General features: G+C 38.3%; 1 protein-coding gene across 1 annotated transcript; it reads left to right on the top strand.

Annotated features, from left to right (window-relative positions):
* The first annotated feature begins 474 nt into the window (after positions 1 to 474).
* Positions 475 to 7,609, top strand: idh3g (isocitrate dehydrogenase (NAD(+)) 3 non-catalytic subunit gamma). Its single transcript, XM_083520742.1, has 12 exons — positions 475 to 618; positions 702 to 799; positions 897 to 1,012; positions 1,663 to 1,723; positions 1,884 to 2,016; positions 2,237 to 2,370; positions 3,498 to 3,600; positions 3,852 to 3,998; positions 4,220 to 4,314; positions 4,801 to 4,861; positions 6,625 to 6,759; positions 6,961 to 7,609. The coding sequence occupies exons 1-11, from the start codon at positions 490 to 492 to the stop codon at positions 6,724 to 6,726; spliced, it is 1,179 nt and encodes a 392-aa protein (XP_083376868.1). The 5' UTR covers positions 475 to 489; the 3' UTR covers positions 6,727 to 6,759; positions 6,961 to 7,609.
* Positions 7,610 to 18,537: the final 10,928 nt, after the last annotated feature.

The following is an 18,537-nucleotide window of genomic DNA, read 5'->3' as shown; positions in this document are numbered from 1 at the left end:
AGATGATAATTAGATAGATAGATGTGTGTAGTGTGCCACTAATTTATTATATATGCCTCTAATTTGTCCAATAAGACTGACCTGCTATGATCGTGCTGTGATTAAATGGGCACCTAACTGTATCCTTTGTAGGTATTTGGAGCAGCACTCTCCAACCAGAGGGAGAAGTCTACCTACACTGTGAGTATTGCTTCACGTGGCTGATGTAGAATACAGATCATCTATTATCTCCCTGAACCGCACTAAATGGGTAGATAATTTCTTTTTTTTTAAGGCTAGACAGATATGTAGAAATGATTTGACACCGATGCCATGATTAGAAGGTAGGCGATTGTAGCATGCGACATTGTGGGTGACAAGTAAAATGTAGTAAATGTAAAGCTAACATCTGTGCAGTTCATTGAAACATTACTTGTGAATGTGGGCTTGTTTGAATTTTCTATTAATTTATTATTTTCTTAAACTTAATAGAAATTAGAAGTCCATTCCATGCAGCACATAATAATCTTACTGATAGCAAGCCTTAAAGACCTGTTAATTTCTGTCATTGTTTCTAACATTCTTGTTACCCCTCTTGTCTTTTTCACCTCTTTCCCTTTTTTCAAGGGAAAAAGCATAGTAAGTATCCTGCACTTCATTTCAAACATATGAGCACTCGTGAGTGTCATCACATGATCATGACGTCGTGTTGATGTCCTCAGCCTCCCCCTGCTAGATATGGTGGTAGACACACGGTCACACTGATCCCCGGAGATGGGATCGGCCCCGAGCTGCTTAATCACGTGCGAGAACTCTTCAGGTCAGTCTCGAAAGCGCTATCCGTCAATACAATTATCCATCTGTGTAAATAGTAATACACTGTATATACAGGCTGAACATGTTTCTTCGCATTGCAGGTTCAGCTGTGTTCCTGTGGACTTCGAGGTGGTCAATGTCAACTCCTCCCTAACCAACGAGGACGACATCAACAACGCCATCACAGCTATACGCCGAAACGGGGTCGCCCTTAAGGGTTCGTGAGGCGCCCTTGTTTATAACGGACGTTCTTTTACTTATCTTTTGATGCGTGATTCATTACAGTTTGCTTTCTTCTTGATTTTGACTGAACAATGGAACTGCAGCCTCCTACCAACACATTTCTACTTAAGCATACTCCATCCCTGTTGCTGTGCGCCTGTTACCAAAGCACAGCAAAACAGCCATGCCATTGCACTTGAGTTTATACATGTCGGAAGACAAGATAACCGAATCCGCTATAGTCGTTCTTTGAGATGGTCAAAACAGCAAGAACAGGATTTAGGGGAAAAAGAGAATTTTTTTTCACATCCACACTGGAACGGTTACAAACTGGGAACTTTTCTAGTTTAAAATAAAATAAAATGATCAGCCAAACTGTCCCTGGTGGAGGGATGATTGAATAGAAGGACAATAGTCATGTAAAAGGTCACTTTGATTTGTAATTCACTCCGTAGCGAATGGATTGTATTAGGGGTTCTGTATAAGTGTCGAACATCATAAAACCCCCCGTCAACCCACTGATTACTTGGAAAATGTTTTGAATTGATTATGGACTAAAGCTTTACTTAGAGGGAAAGTAAATCTTTTCAGTATTTAACCTCAAAATTCAATCATGCCGTGATTATCGCTTTTTTTTTGTTGTAGGTAACATTGAGACAAACCACACGCTGCCCCCTTCACATAAGTCGAGGAACAATCTTCTCCGGTAAGGCTTTTGGAGACACTAATTAACCATTCATTAAAGGACATGAGCTGTTATTTTTCTTTTGAAGTCGGCTGTAAGATTTTGCTGATCATCATGTTTTATCTTGATATTTGGATTCTCTCTCTCTGTGTCTGTCTCTGTCTCTCTCTCTCTCTCTTAGCACTGGTCTGGACCTGTATGCTAATGTAATGCACTGCCAGTCCTTGCCCGGGGTTCAGACCCGTCATAAGGACATTGACATCATCATCATTAGAGAGAACACAGAGGGCGAGTACAGCAGCCTGGAGCATGAGGTAAACACCAGTTATTCTTCTGTTTATTAGTGCCCTCATGCTTGTTCTTTTGCTTTTAATAATACTGTTCAACTAGTCTCCACTGCTGTCTCGTCCCCTTCCTGCTCTTCTGCCACAAGCCAAGTGCCACGCTCTTTTATTATACCACCTTCCCGCCACTATAATTAGTCCACATTATAAAGGTGATCAAAGCATCTGTGTGTGTGTGTGTTTGTATAAGAGTGTACCAGGTGTGGTGGAATGCCTAAAGATCATCACCCGGAACAACTCGCTGCGTATCGCCGAGTACGCCTTCAAGCTGGCCAGAGAGAAAGGGCGACGAAGGGTCACAGCTGTGCACAAGGCCAACATCATGTGAGTTCCTATAAATATCTCATGGAAATGCATGATGTGTCAACATTTCCTCACTGCCAGCATGACTTTTTCATTCACTTCATAGTGTTTGAACATCACTTTAAAGTCTGAGTTTCCTACCAAAAACTGACCCAGTTTGTTTGCCTTGGAGTCTAGAGAGCATAAAGTCAGTGTCCTGTCTTCATTATCGTGGCCATATTTGTTGTTGCATGGGAGGGACAATCAATATCCTGGCTTTATTTATTCCTATTGAATTGGTGGAGGCAGGGTACTTTTATCTATGTAAATTTAATATGTAATATGTTCTTAATAGCTTTTAGGCCTGTTTGAATTGGCTGGTCTAAATAATATTCTATTTGTGTGTTTGAAATAAATAAGTGATTTGAGCTTGACTACATAATAAATAAATATATATATATATATATACACACACACACACACACATATATAATAGAATATAATAAATATATACAATTAGATAAAATGCAAATAAAATGCAGTATCTAATTGAAGACTATACAATTTTAATCCGATCAGTTGAGGTTTTCAAATGAGGCCCATTGTACAACATTTTGGCTTCACCTAATATATACATATAATTGGTAGGGACAGAGATAGGAGAGTCCTCTCAAGGATTACTCTGTATATTGTCTAATTATTTCCAGCAATATTTATACTAAACCAAAAAAAAAAATAATCTTGTCCAGTTTGGAGGTTGAATTGACTCATAAATAGCTTATAATACTTGAGAAGTGTCAGATGTTTTTTGTATAAACAAACCGAATTTATTCCTGAACAACACTTCAGGAGTGTAAGTGCTTTCCTGGCACTCGTGGAATTGAGGATGAACTTGAGCCTGTCGTGTAATCTGAGCTTACCTCACTGAAATATCATCATACTACAAATCATTTTAATAGGATAATCAAAAAAACATGCTGTCTCTTGAATTTAAGAGCGGGGTGAGCACCTCGTAATTGATATTTTCTTTTTTTGGTGTCAGTGTTCAGCTGTCAGTCATTGTGTAGTTAGTCTTATAACTCGATATGTAGTGGCATTCTTGATCACGTTCTTTCTTTTCTCTCTGATTTCCTCCCTCTTTCTCTCCCTGTCTTTTACTGACTTAAAAGGAAACTTGGTGATGGCCTCTTTCTCCAGTGCTGTAAGGAGGTAGCCTCTGGATACCCTGACATTGCTTTCGATAGCATGATTGTAGATAACACCACAATGCAGGTATGGATTATATAAATATAACATGCAGCACGTGGCTTAAATTGATCCCAACAGCAATACAAGCCATATTCTCTTCCAACAGAGTTTTAGACTGAGGTATTTTTAGTCTGTGCCCTAATGAACTAGTATCAGAATGCAATTATTGATTGAGACTTCACAGGACATTTGTAAGTCACCCTGGAAAAAGCCATTCGCTAATCTGCCCTTAAAAAAAGCCTTATTGGTGTTTTTTTTTTAATGTTTTGTTTTAGCTTGTGTCCAAGCCCTACCAGTTTGATGTCATGTTGATGCCTAATCTCTACGGAAACGTGGTCAGCAATGTGTGCGCTGGGCTAGTGGGCGGACCCGGGCTCGTACCTGGAGCCAACTACGGGAATAATTATGCCGTTTTTGAAACGGTGAGTACACGTTAGCTGAGAATCTTTGAAACGAAGAGGAAACTTTTTTTAGTGAGGGAAAAAAAAAAAAAGCCCAAATCAGATGTTTGCATCTGTTTTTTTTTTTTTGTGTGTGGATGTTTTTAATGTGCAAAAAAACACTTAACCCAGTCTATATTGTTGTTAATGATTCTTCTTATCCTAAACTATTAGACTGATTTGTGGATTTATTGTTCTGACAGGCAACTCGGAACACTGGGAAGAGCATCGCCGGCCGGAACATTGCCAACCCGACTGCAATGCTATTGGCCAGCTGTCTCATGCTGGATCATGTCAAGTAAATTCAGCACATCGGTCACACTGACTGCGTCTGTTATTTTCAGCTGTCACCACACACGGTGGTTTGACATAATACTCCGTTTGAGACGTTAGTCATTTCTCGCAAACACCGGAGCCAGACATTTTGGGGCCTAAATCATGCTACTGTATGGCGGTTACTTATTGATTTGTTGATTTATTGACTTTTTCAATCATTTAAGAACATTAGGTGGCGCTTGCCCAGCCATAGCTACGCATTAAGCCTAACCGTGGTGTCTAAGGCTATTTTCCATAGAGAGTTGACTTGTTTATATTGCACTTGGACTCGTTCCAACTTACTAAGCCTTCAACTATCATCAAATCATATTTAGGCACTTGTACTGCGATGATTCTATGTAAACTGTAGTCGGGCTAATGTGTAATTCTGCATAACAACCACTTATCAAAAAGTGCTGTATAAATGGCATGAACCTGTGTAATGTCTTCTTCGCTTTTCTCACTTCAGGCTTCACAAGTATGCCAGCATGATCCGGAATGCCATTTTCACCACTATGAACGAGACCCAGGTATATATATGGCTTATATATGGGTTTGTATTCTCATGAAACACAGGCCGAGGATATTATCCCCTATCATATCTAAATATCCTCCACTGCTCTGTTTCCTTAATCAGCCACCCGGCCGGACTTTTATAACAAGTTTCAGGCAGAAATCATAGATAATCAGGATTGTTCTTTCTTTAAAATAAGAGTGTAAACACTTTGACTGGCATTCGTTCTCTTATACATATACGGATTAACGTAGGCACCTGTAAGCCTTTATAGTTATCTGTTGTACTTACTCAACAGCTTATGCACATTTTTCACTGCCATAGACTTTCTATTTGTTTTTAAGCTTAACTACCATTTCAGCTTCTAATGGATGCTATATTGCATTTCGTTGCTGTTTACCTGTACTATGCAATGACAAATCTCTCTCTCTCTCTCTCTCTCTCTCTCTCTCTCTCTCTCTCTCTCTCTCTCTCTCTCTTCTCTTTCTCTTTCTCTTTCTCTTTTTCTTTAAAAGAAGCCAAGTACACAAAGTGCTGAAAAGTTCAAAACGACAACTTAGTAATGCAGCTCAGCCAATGCAGCCATGTGTATATATACACATACATGTGTGTTATATATATATATATATATATATATATATATATATATATATATATATATATATATATATATATATATATATATTTACATACATACACACACATTATATATATATATATATATATATATACAGTATATACATACTTTCTTTGACATTATTCATACTGAATTATTGACTTTGTCTCTCAAAACATTTGTCCCATTTGAAATTAATTACTAACACTATCAACTTATTATTCATTTAGTTTTTGTGTAAATGCTCCAGCAAATGACTTTCCATTCATATTTATTGTGATTAATGAGGCCCACTGAGATTCGGCTCAAAACTATTGTCTGGGAAATTGAATGGCACATAAGGAAATCGTTAGTGTAACTGCGAAATGTAAGAAAACTGGTTCCTTTCCATTTGTTTTAGAAATTGTGTCGAGTTAATTGGATACTCTGTTTCGGTAATGTTTATATCACACTGGATTTTGCAAGTACATTTATTTACTTTTATCCAAAGTCCTGTACAAATGAGTCATAGGCAAAAAAAAAAAAAAGGCTGCATATCGAAATATGTTCACCAGTCACTTGTTTCCAGGTCATTCATGCAATTGTGCAACGTGTAAGAATGTAAAATCATGTTGGTCAAGACCTTTAGTCTATGTTTAAATAAAACATCCGAATCGGGATGGGGTGTGATTTTAGAAACGGGAGTAAGAAAAATTCCAGGGAGCAGTCTCTCTGTAGACGAAACTCTTTGTTCAGACAGGTCAGAGTAGAATGGCCAGATTGGTTTGATGAGCTGATAAGAACTTGAATAAGCACTCTTTGCAACCGTGGTGAGCAGAAAAGCAATTCTGGAGTGCATTCAACCTTTAGATAAATGTGCTTTAGCAGCAGAAGACCCCACAAAGTTTCACTCCTGTCAGCCAAGAGTGAGGAATCTGAGGCTCCAGCTGGGGCTTGTTGAGACTAGACTACTAATAACTGAATATGTATTGCTTGTCCTTTTAGGTCAAGGTTAAATTGATCTGAAATGCCGGGATATTTTTTAAATCGTGACAGGATTAATTGACTGTATGAACAATTATAGGAATATTAAAAAATGGTTGAAAAGGTACATCTTGGGCATATTAGGTTTTTGAGAAGTAAGATGGCACTTGTGTCAAATTTCAATGTTTGTCGTCTTGTAGTTGCATACAGCAGACATCGGGGGGCAGGGCACTACCTCCGAGGTAGTGCAGTCCATCATGAGGAACATCAAGAGCTGCGGCCCCCTCACTGCAGAGTTCTAATGTCGTAACTGGACAGCACAACAGCCATAAAAGGTAAAGAAGCTCTGTGTCATAACCTTGTCTAAAATGATTAATCATTTTGTAATGAGGAAGAGCTGGCTTGAGGTTTAGTCATCTACGATTAACCCTTTGCAACATCCATCATTGCATAGAAACAGTAATTCCTATAATGTGCATGAACAGGTGGAGTTTGATTACATAATGCATGGCTTTGTGCTTTCATGTTCTCCACAGAATCCCGAACATCAGCACTCCAACATATAGACAGCGGATCAAGATTTATTTAGGCTGTGAGCAGGTTGTATTAAAAGACCTGGAACTTTGTTTGGATTCAGTCCTATTTGGTGCCTCCATCTAGGGTCATTCGCGAGTCATTCAACATAACAGTTATATTATGTGTTAATATGATATTTATGTAGAGCCATTGTGCAAGTGTGGTTTATGATGTTAAAAATGTTTCATAGTTAAACAATTTTGAGGCACAAGAATACGTTTCATGCATGCAAGTCATTTTGGAGCGCTTTCTATAAACATTCCTGATTCTGTTGTTCTGTCCCAACTATAGACACAAGCAAAAATTATTGCTTTTTTGTTTTGTTTATTGCACTTATTAATATTCGGTATTTAAAAAACAAAACAAAAAAAGCAATGTGTATGCCAATAAAATGTAGAATATTATGTTTCCATAATGTAAAACTGGAATTCCCAATTCCAAGTGACCTTATTTGCTTTATTAGTACAGTAACATTCATAAATCTTATGCTTACTATTTTAATGCCTTTCTGTCAGAATATTTATCTGTGAACTGGAGTGTTGTTTGATTCATTGTATCTTATTGTATTTCCACTGTTGCACAAGTCCATTAAAAAAAAATAAATAAAAAGACCAGGTTTGACATTTTGCATCAGTTGTGGTTTATAAACTTCCGTATTCTTAATGATCGCTGTTCTTCATAAGCTGTGAAAAATCGCAAGTAGCTGTCAAGTTGTTAACACATGGATAGAGCACGTGGGGTAAAGTTTAATCACAGGACAAATTCGAGCTGACGTTTTCTGTACTCGCTTCGATTGCTCTTGAGAAATAGCTCTCTATGAGGCAGGAGGATCACCCCCCCCCAAACATACCTCCATTTGCAATGGTTTACTTGCGTCGCTGCCAGTTTTCCTGCTATTCAGTGCTTATTTGAAGGTTAACATGGTTTATCTAATAAGGGCGAGGGTGCCAGTACGGTTTGTAATTCCGTTTTAGCTCAAAGCACAAAGATTAAAAATGTGGAGGATGTGCTGCAAAAGGAACTAAATCGCTGGCAATTTTCAGCTTATGACAAAACCGTAACAAGAAGACTGAAGTGTTTGTTTTCGAACGCCTCACCAGGGGGCGACCATTACGAGCCTGATGAATGCGGTTCTGTTTTCGCCAGTAATGAATGGCACAATTCCACACACGCCAGCCAAGTTTACCAAAGTGAAACTCCATAACATAATTACTGCAATTAACTGCTAACATGGGCTAACACTAAAACAAATTAATGGTTGTGAACCTCTTGGTGGAAAACAAGGAAGACACTATAGACCTATTTAGCGTTTCTGAGCTGTCGATCGGGAGTTCGACAATTTTCGAATATTTATCAGGATGGGGGAAAGTTTTTTTTATTATAAAATTTGTCAGATTGTAGATATCATAAGCAAAATATGAATTAGTAATCCAAACACTTACAAAAGGAGAACATGGACTGGTCTCGGTCCAACTGACATTGAGTTTGTTTTGAATGTTGTGAACTTGTTTGGATTTATGACGGTGGAACTTTGAGGTAGGAAGCCTGTATTCGAGACATCAGGTTAGTAAAGAATATACAGACTGCTAGGAGGCGACCAAGTGTTTTGGCTTTCATTTCCTGGAACTCGCAAGTCACTGAGAGGTGAATCGTTGGCTCCCACACATTGATCTTTTGTTCAGTGATTAGGCCCCATTTGCAAAGACTTTGTTTATAATCCATTTCCATGTTACATCACAGTTTAAGCCGTAAAAGTCCAGTACTAAACGCTCAGTTTACTACTTAAATTTCAACCAAAGGATTAGGATTTCACTGGGAGATACAGTCGCTTGCACATGAGTTCACCACCTTTGACAGAATTTAGAGTTACAGCCTGGAACTGGATTGAAGACAACAATGCTTATGCAGTCACACTTATCATTTTTGGTATTTAATGCAGATCATTCAAATTGAGTCCATTTCACTTCAGTTACCTCATCCTTCTAAGGTTGAAAAGGACTTGGGGTGTCTCAGGGGTTGAATATTTGTGCAAAGCACCATAATCCTGCATTGGGACAGCAACCATCCATGCAAATACTTTATATCGATTCAGGGTAAAGTGAATGTCAGTAAATTGCTATTTTGTTTATTACCCATCATTGCAAGAGCTACAATCAACCCCACATTTTTTAAAAGACCACCGTGTTATGTTATTCATTAAAATGATTAGTAACAACATTGGGAAATCAATCACTTGGCACATCACTGCTGGCATTGTAATGCTTTCAGCAATACCAATAAAGTTAAGAAGTATAAATAATGCGTGTGTGTGTGTGTGTCACAGGCTCATAAACCCATATACTACAGTCCATTTATCAAGTATCTTAAAACAGATGTAAACATGCCCAGAGGTTTGCTTCATCACATTCTAACAGGTTTGCACACAGCTGGAGATGTTTTACACCTAATCCTGTATGTTATCACTGACTGGTCCCCCTGGTGCTTTTAGGCGATATAACAGCAAGACGAGGTAGTAATACCGATGACACGTCATTTGAGCAGTATAATTCTATCCTTCCTCAGTTCGGTTTACTCACAGTTTTTGGACGATGAAAGGTCATTTGTTTCCCTACAGAGTATTGGCCATCATTTTAGGGCTACATCCTCACTAACTCTTGTGCTTTCAAGTTTCAAAGTTTTTTTTCCTTTCAGCATGGAACTACAAACTACAAACAGGACTCATGCTGAGTTTGTCTAAATACCATTCTCAAGAAGGTTTTAAATCACGGTGTAGGCCTGCTGCAAGAAACTGTCCACAAACCTTTTTTTTGGTGACTGCTTACACACTACTATTGCTTAATTTCATCGCAGAGTGAAAACATGCTAATTTATTTATCAGAGCTCAGAGTGTTCCTTCTGCTCAGAGTGTTGGTGAACGCGAAGGATCGCGGGGAGTGGATCGAAACACACCCTGTAAGGGAAACAAGTCCATCGCAGGACTCTCACACACACACACACACACACACACACACACACACACATGCACACACGTTTCCATTCTGGAGCAATTTAGCATAGCTAAATAACATGTTTTTATGGAGTTGCAGATGAAACCAGATAATCTGAAAAAAAAATGCACAGAAACTCTGCAGAAACATAAACTTGAGCTCTGCGTCGAACCAGGGAGAAGGCAACACTACCCACTGCACCACAGTATCACCCCAAGCATACATGACTGGGGTGGTTTCAGATTTCAAGAGAATCAGGGCAAATGGAGATGGAGATCTCCATGGCAGATCGTGAGCCTTGCCCCTTTCTGAAAGGCTATAATAAGAAGTCCCCAGAGAGGTTCTATCCATGGTGCTTGGACCATATGTATACACTGCAGCCTTTCTGTACTTTGGTCAATCCAGTTATCCCTCCTTATTTATTTAATCAGCATACTAATTACTCCCCAAACAAACAATCCCATTTTGAACTTTTTTGGTCTGCATTGATGTTTGCTTTTTTCTGAAATCCCTATGAGGCTAAAACCTAGCTAAGCAAACTGTCCTTTTCCCTGAAGGGGGACATAAAAGCTAGTTGTTCAGGAACGCCAATATTTTGAGGTCAATGCCTATCATGGTATAGGCTACCTGCATACATCTCCAAAAAACTCCCTATTCAAAACAGGAACAAATGGTAGTAATTGAAAATGGAATGTCTTTTCTTGGAAGACAAACATTATAACGCATCTGTCTTCCGAGGGGGATAGGAACAGGAAAATAAGCATGGCACTCATCCACTGATGTGAGCCAGACCTGTAATTAAACAGCATCTGACACCCATAATGTGAAAAAAAACAACTTTTAACCCTCTTAGACTTAGACTTGAAAGAAAACCATTACCCTTATAAACTTGGAAGTAAGCCAACCAGAACACATGAAGTAAAGGGTGTCTGGGGCACACCATTCAGGGGGCCTACCAGGGGCATTTGTGACTCTCCATGCATCTCCATGGTTTGTGTGAGGCAGAGAGTTCCAGTCTAGCTACCAGCTGCCAAGCTGGCCAAGCTGGTAGATCAACTTTGCCAGCTGGTTAATTATTTTTAGGGTCTTTATTGCTTGACTTAATTCACAGGCGATTCACAGGTGTTTAGATATATTTGTTGTACTGTTAATTGGCTTTTAAATTAAGGCTTTGACGCTACATGAGGTTATGTACCTTAAAGCTTAAAGATGTATCACACGAATACTCCAGTCATATTCAGTAATTGCTTTACCTTTGTCAGATTCGCAGCAAATCCACAGTCTATCCCTAGAACACTGGGTACCAGGCAAAAGAACAACCTGGATGGGAATCTATTTAATCACAAGGCACCATTTACACCCAAGTTCATTCACAACTAGGGGCAATTTATCTTAACCAATCCACCTTATGAAATAACCCAGAATACCTCTAGGAAAAAAAAAAAAAAAAAAAAAAAAATATATATATATATATATATATATATATATATATATATATATATATATATATATATATATATATATATATATATATATATATACACACACAAAAACATGAGGAGAACATTGACACAGAAACTCCACACAGAAGTATATATAAGTGTAAGTTTATTCTTGTGAGCAAGCCAGTGGCGACTGTGGCAAGGAAAAACTCCCTGAGATGGCATTAGAAAGAAACCTTAAGAGGAACCAGACTCAAGAGGGAACATATCCTCATCTGGGCTGCACCGAATGTCCATATTTTACAGCTAAATGATGTTGAGGTGTGCAGTGATGGTGATCAGATGCAAACTGAAGTCCTGAGTCAGTGAAGCAGACTGTTGACATTAACTACAGTCCAAATCCATCCTCAAAGCTTCTGTCTCACTTCACCACTGTATTTTCAAGATGAAAGGCACAAAATATATACTAAAATGGTACCACCCAATAGACAAAGAAAAATACATTTTGATGCCTTCATTTCTACAAATTTTAAGTGTTGACTGCTTTGTTACTCAAATGAAGGATGTAGATTGGGACACGAGAATATAAAGAATACACTTTACAGACATGTTGGTGTCAACTAAATCCACCAACTATCCAGCAAAGGTACCAGCTTGACCAGTTTGGTCTTTGTTTTGCCAGCTGCAGCTAATCAGAACATTCAGGATATTTCAGCTGCTGGCATTTAAAAGTAGTGAAATAGAATAATGTTACAAAATAATCAGGATACTAGAGAGCAGATAAACTTGTTCTGCTAAATTGTAGTAATTTGACCCATCTGAATTTACTCTGCTGATTTGTTTTGGAATCTTGGAATAGCTTGGCTTTTTCCAAACTTTCCAAAAGTATCTTCAGCCCTTATGTTTTCCCTCTGCATTTTCCCACTGAGAAGAATCTTTCACACCTGACTGTATACAAGCCACACCAAAAGTTAATAAAATTGTGCCGCAGCCTTTTGTGTCCGACCACTAGTGCGAATTCAAGTCCAACTGCAGCTACGGCCTGGTTACAAGAACAGGTTGCCTTCTGTTTTTGTAGGTTGTAGCGGTTAAGTAATAGAGAGGGATTTTGGCACATGGTAAAATGCTGTTTGCCATGATGAGTCCCCAAAGAACAAGAAGGAGAGAACGAATATGTGACGTTCTCTTGCCTACTATATCCCAACTAATAATAACAAAAAGTATTGCAACAGCTGTTGACCATCACTACTTTTTTAAAAACTGATGTGAGTTTTCCAAATGAAAATAGAAATAAATATACTATAAACATTAGTTGAACAATTAAGCCACTGAGAGCATTTTATTGATTTTCACTATTACCGACGTTACATAAAGTTTATATAAGTAAAACATGTAGAATCAGTGGAAAGTCTGAAAAATATTGACACTTTTAAGAAAATATTATTTTCAAAGGTTTTTTTGTACCTTTTTAAAATTTGTTTCTTTGATTGTTTGCTAAGTACAAAGTACTCTTGTTTAAAACCTGCAACTGTCCAGTTTCAACTGGCCAACTAAAGCCTCTCACTCCTGTTCATGGCTAACATGGTAGAATCCGATGCGGTTGTAACCCAACATCTGCTTCAATGTTTCACATGTGGTGCATTCTCAGATGCTTTTTTTGCTTACCACAGCTGTAAAAAGTAGTAATTTGTGTTAGTTCTCAGTAGCTCAGTCTACACATTTCTGTGCAAACAATTAATCTTAACTCGTGTATTCACAAATTGCAGGTTTCTGGAATACTCAGCCCAAAAAACCTTATATTTCTGACCAATATTTACATGCTTTTATGCACTGCTTTGGTGCTACCTGTTTGGGTAATTAGGCCAAAATCTTTCCTAGCAGGAATTGGTATTCAGTCAGTCAGTACTGAGCTGTTTCCAGTTATGAGCAAAGGATGTCAACAGATGCAAGTTATCCTAAGGTAACTTTCCATTACAGACTACAGTGTATGTAAGTCTTGGATATTGTATATGTTGGACAGTATATACAAATGTGAACGCTATCAGGATGGCATTAGACTCAGGACACTGAGCAGCTGATGCAATACAGTAATCTCCTGCTTTTATCGTGGAAATGCATTTGCTAAATAACTTATTTGTTTATCTGATTTTCCCGGTCCCTCACTTTTTATGGAGTTTTATGTTGAAATAGTAAAATTTATTAAATAAGTAATACAATAATTTATTATAAAATGAAGTCAAATGTATGAACATTACAGTACAGTAAGTAAAGAATGTGGTGACGTGTATCTTTAACTCAGCCGATTATTTTTACATCATAGGACACTTCAACCAATAAACAAGCAGAGAAACTACACATAGGCTATGCTACTACAGATCTGTGTACTGTACAGTAAATGTACTCACTATAAATGTGATACAGTGTACAGGTCCTCTAATTACGACGACTCCATCGTAAGTAAAAAATATCGTAAGTCAAAGATGGTACTATGATTGTGACAGTCTTTTCTGCTTCATGCTGATTTATAATTTCCATTTTCTGCTCTAAACTGTTCGCTTTCCTCTTTTTTTTTTTTTTTTACTACAAGCAGGAGACATACTTGGGTGCTTGGAGGCATGCTTTTATCACTAAAATTGCAGTTAGAAACCGTTTGAAACAGAAAAAAATACACACTGAGACAACTTTACTAGGGGCATCTCACAGGGCGAAAGATACGCTCATCCCAGCTCATCGTACACTGATGCCTGTTGCACAAAATAATTTATATTATTACAATTTTGTTGTGAGAGTGGTGGCTCCAGCGGTTAAGGCGCTGGGTTGCCAATCGGAAGGTCTGGGGTTCAAGCCCCGGTATCGCCAAGCTGCCACCCTTGGGCCCTTGAGCAAGGCCCTTAACCCTCTATGCTCCGGGGGTCCCTTGCGAGGGAAACATCAAGGTCCGTAACGTCGAAGTGACGTAGGGCCGCCTTCCCGTGGGCTCACCACCTGCAGGAGGGACCGTAAGGGACGGTGCTGTGAGGATTGGGCAGCAGTCGAAGGCGGGGGTTACTGCTTAGACTGCTGCCCCCGCGACCCGAAATACGGATAAGCGGGAGAAAACGAAACAATTTTGTTGTATCGCTCTCGTCATCGTAAGTCGGACCATCGTAACTCGGGGACCATCTGTACATGTATTTCTTCAAATTTACACAAAATTTATCTCGCTATATTCTTGCAAATGTTTTCTGTATGTTTAAAGTGTGTGGGGGGATGATTTACGGCTTAAACATTAAGAGGTGGCGTCCGTTTATCGCGGTTTTTTGTTTATCGTCTGCGGTTTTGGAACGTAACCACTGCGATAAACGGGGGATTACTGTATTTTTTCTCTTAGTAGTTTCTTATTGAATTACTTCAGAAAAGAGGATTTATAAAGGATGATGGTGGGATAAAAGCTAAGCAGTAAATATTAAACAAAAAGATACAATATTAAATCCAGCTTTTAAATATTTGCTTTCACACTCTCACATTGTGTCAGTTTATTTGGAGTGTTGAACTGGTAAAAATAGTTCAGATGATGTTGTCATAAATGATTTTTGAGTTGGCTTACTTACATTTAAGTTTATGTCTATTTTCTCGGGTTTTTTTTGTGTAAGGTAGAGAGTGAGAGAGAGTGAGAGAGAGAGAGAGAGAGAGAGAGAGAGAGAGAGAGAGAGAGAGAGAGAGAGAGAGAGAGAGAGAAGAAGATTTACTACTCAGTAGAACTGATGAAGTCTCTTGGGCGAGTATTGAAATGTTTTAAAAAATGATGTTGCAAGTCCAGTTGCATTGGCTTTCCTTCCACCGCACGTTCAGAGTAAATCAAAACCTTCATTTCCAAGTGCAACCTTCAAAAGGTGACATTCTGACATGTTTACATGTGGTCGTAAATAACATATGCTTTTACGGGGGTCTTGGTGCACCATGATGATCATAAAAATCGTGAAGCCTGTGATGTCGTAAGGACTTTTTCCTTAATGGCTCTAAAGGTCATGCAAACTGCAGTTTTAATATTGCATATTGAAACAACCTTTGGAGATGGTGATATATTCTGACTTTTGAAAACTATGTATTCATAAGTGCAAACAGATATGTTTTAAACATTGAAAATGATAGGGAAAAGGGCATTTGGACATCATGAATGAATAATGTTAGTACTTAGTTGAAAGCTATTGTTGACAGTTACAGCTTCAAGATGTCTATGGTAAGAAGTAATCAGGTTCTTGAAGCACTGTGGCTTAATTTTGGCTATTCGTTTTGGCAAATCATCTTCAATTACACAAGGATATGAGAGCTCTTTCTAATGGACTCACAATTTCAAAATTCTCCATAAATTTTCAATGGAAATCAAGGCAGGAGATTGGCTAGACCATGCCTTCTCAAGTTATTTTGGCATCTGTACTTCTGTACACTCTGTATGTGTGTGTGTGTGTGTGTGTGTGTGTGTGTGTGTGTGTGTGTGTGTGTGTGTGTGTGTGTGTGTGTGTGTGGTGTTCATGGGATCATACTCACACAATCTTTCTGTCTCCAAACATGACAAGCTAAATTCTAACCATAATTCTATTCTGATTTGTCTAAATTCCTTTAAACATGCATCTCTGTGCTTAGTTTTTAAACTAATTTTAAGTGGCTCTTAGGCATGGAGATGACTGCAGTGAAGTTCATTGCTCTGTGATCTTAGTGTAGCTGCTGTTCTTGGACAAAGCTATTGGGACACCTGACTTCTTCAACCATATGTGTTTTTTCCCCCCAAACTGTTATCACTAAGTTGAAGGCACACAATTGTACAGGATGTCTTCAGATGAAGTAGAATTGCATCTTTACTTGAACTGGGAGACCCAACCTGTTCCAACACTGACAACGCACCTGTGAACCACGCGAGATACATAGAAAACATAGTTTACAAGGGTTGGAGTGGAAGATCTTGAGTGGCCTGCCATAGAGCTCTGACCTCAACCCTATTGAACACCTTTGGGACGAATTGGAATGCTGACTGCACCCCAGGCCTCCTCACCTCACCTCACCTCACCTCACCTCACCTCACCTCACCTTACCTCACCTCACCTCACCTCACCTCACCAGTGTATGACTTTTCTTATGCCTTTGTGAATGAATGAGCCCAAATGTCCACAACCACACTACAAAATCTTGTGGAACATCTTCCCAGAAGAGTGGAGGTTATTATAACAGCAAATGGGGACTTAATGTCAAATGGAATGTTAAAAAAGCTTTCTTATGCCTCAATATTAGTATTACTATTCTTTTCTTTAGGATATAATATTGTTTAATGTATAATATTTGCTGTAGTTTCCTGTAGATCGACTGTAGCCTCACTTAAGCATTTCATTGAACAAACTGTAACTGGCATTTGTCTTCTTCTTCTTCTTCTTCTTCTTCTTCTTCTTCTTCTTCTTCTTCTTCTTCTTCTTCTTTTGGCTGCTCCCATTAGGGGTCGCCAGAGCGGATCATCCGTCTCCATACCCACTCTGTCCTCTACATCTGCCTCTTTCACACCAACTATCTTAGACACCAACTGTCTTCCCTCACCACATCCATAAACCTCCTCCTAGGCCTTCCTCTTTTCCTCCTTCCTGGTGGCTCCATCCTCAGCATTCTTCTACCAATATAACTGACATCTGTACATATGAAAAATAGACTTGAAACTTGAACATAAAATCAATGGCAATATCTGTTTTTGCTTGTAAATGTTTTTTTATTGTCTGTCCACAATTCTACTATGCACTCTATGATAAGTTAAAATCAAAAAATTGCAAATGGTGTGTAAAAAACTTTATGTATACACGAATGAATGGAAACCAATGTCAATGAAAGTGTCAGTTATTTAATATGACAATGGTACAACGAAAATTTATTACATTAGAAGACATTTTATTTAAAATGCACACAATATAGACAATTTGGAACAAAAGCTCCTGCAAGGACAGTGGTACAATTAACAGTGACTGGACATATGTTTTTGAATGTTTTCTGAGTTAACTTGACAGCTTTTCCTTGCCCCAGGTCAAAAACATCCTATTTTATCGCATTCCCACCTTCTTCCCCCGAATAGACTCCCAACAACCACTGTAAATTAGAATACACTCCTTACTTACATGCTTTATTAAGCTGTCAACAGTTGTTTAGGATTCTGTGCACAACTGAGAAATAAATGTGTGGTCTACATAATATACATCCCAACTGGTTCTTCTTAAATACTGTATGTCACACAGCAAAAATAAAAAAAAAGTATTTTTTTTTCTTTAATGCTTCAGGAAACCAGTCCTACTTCAGTCACATTAGGTGCTTTAGCCAACATGTCCGGCAGCTGTCTGTTCCTTCTGGTCCTAGTTAGTGTCCATCTCATGTTTCCTCATTTGAGCACACTGGGAATCTTTGAGCTTTACTAACTTTACTTACTGGAGTTTATTGCCTCTGTGGACCTACTGTGAAAATCTGGTCCTTTTTCCTTTTATGTTCACACTGATTATTATCATGTGATTTTTTTAAACTCATGATTGGTTTCTTTTCATATTTTTCCCAACACGAATAAATTTGTCTTCGTTTTTTTTTTTTTTTTACACAGATTTGTATTATTATAAATTATGTGCCCATAATTACTTTCATACAATTTCTTTTTATAATTTTTTTTTTATTTCTATGATGCTTTTACAAACGTGATTTTTATGCAAGTCTTTCCTCAACACGGTTCATTTATGTTTTTTCCACCATGAGTCATTTATTTTCACATCTGAATTCGACCCTTGATTCATTTAATTTCAACACCTACCCCTCTCCCACATGATTCATCTAGTTGAACCGCCACCCCATGTACATTATAAACGATAATGCTAAACTGGATGTACACTATATGGACAGTTTTGGGACACCTGACATTTTCAGCCATGTGTGGTTCTTCCCAAAACTGTTACCACAAATTTAAAAGCACACAATTGTATTGGACGTCTTTGGATTTGGTAGTGTTACATTTTCCACTCCACTTGAACTTGAAGACCCAAACTTGTTCTAGCATTATAATACCCCTGTACACAAAGCCAGCTCCATGACGATTTGCTTTACATAGGTTGGAGTCAAA

The sequence above is a fragment of the Silurus aristotelis genome (genome assembly GCF_946808225.1).
Source record: "Silurus aristotelis genome assembly, chromosome: 19".
NCBI classification, from domain to species: Eukaryota; Metazoa; Chordata; class Actinopteri; order Siluriformes; family Siluridae; genus Silurus; species Silurus aristotelis.
The sequence above is the reverse complement of the archived record's forward strand: the minus strand, read 5'-3'. Positions and strand labels throughout refer to the sequence as shown.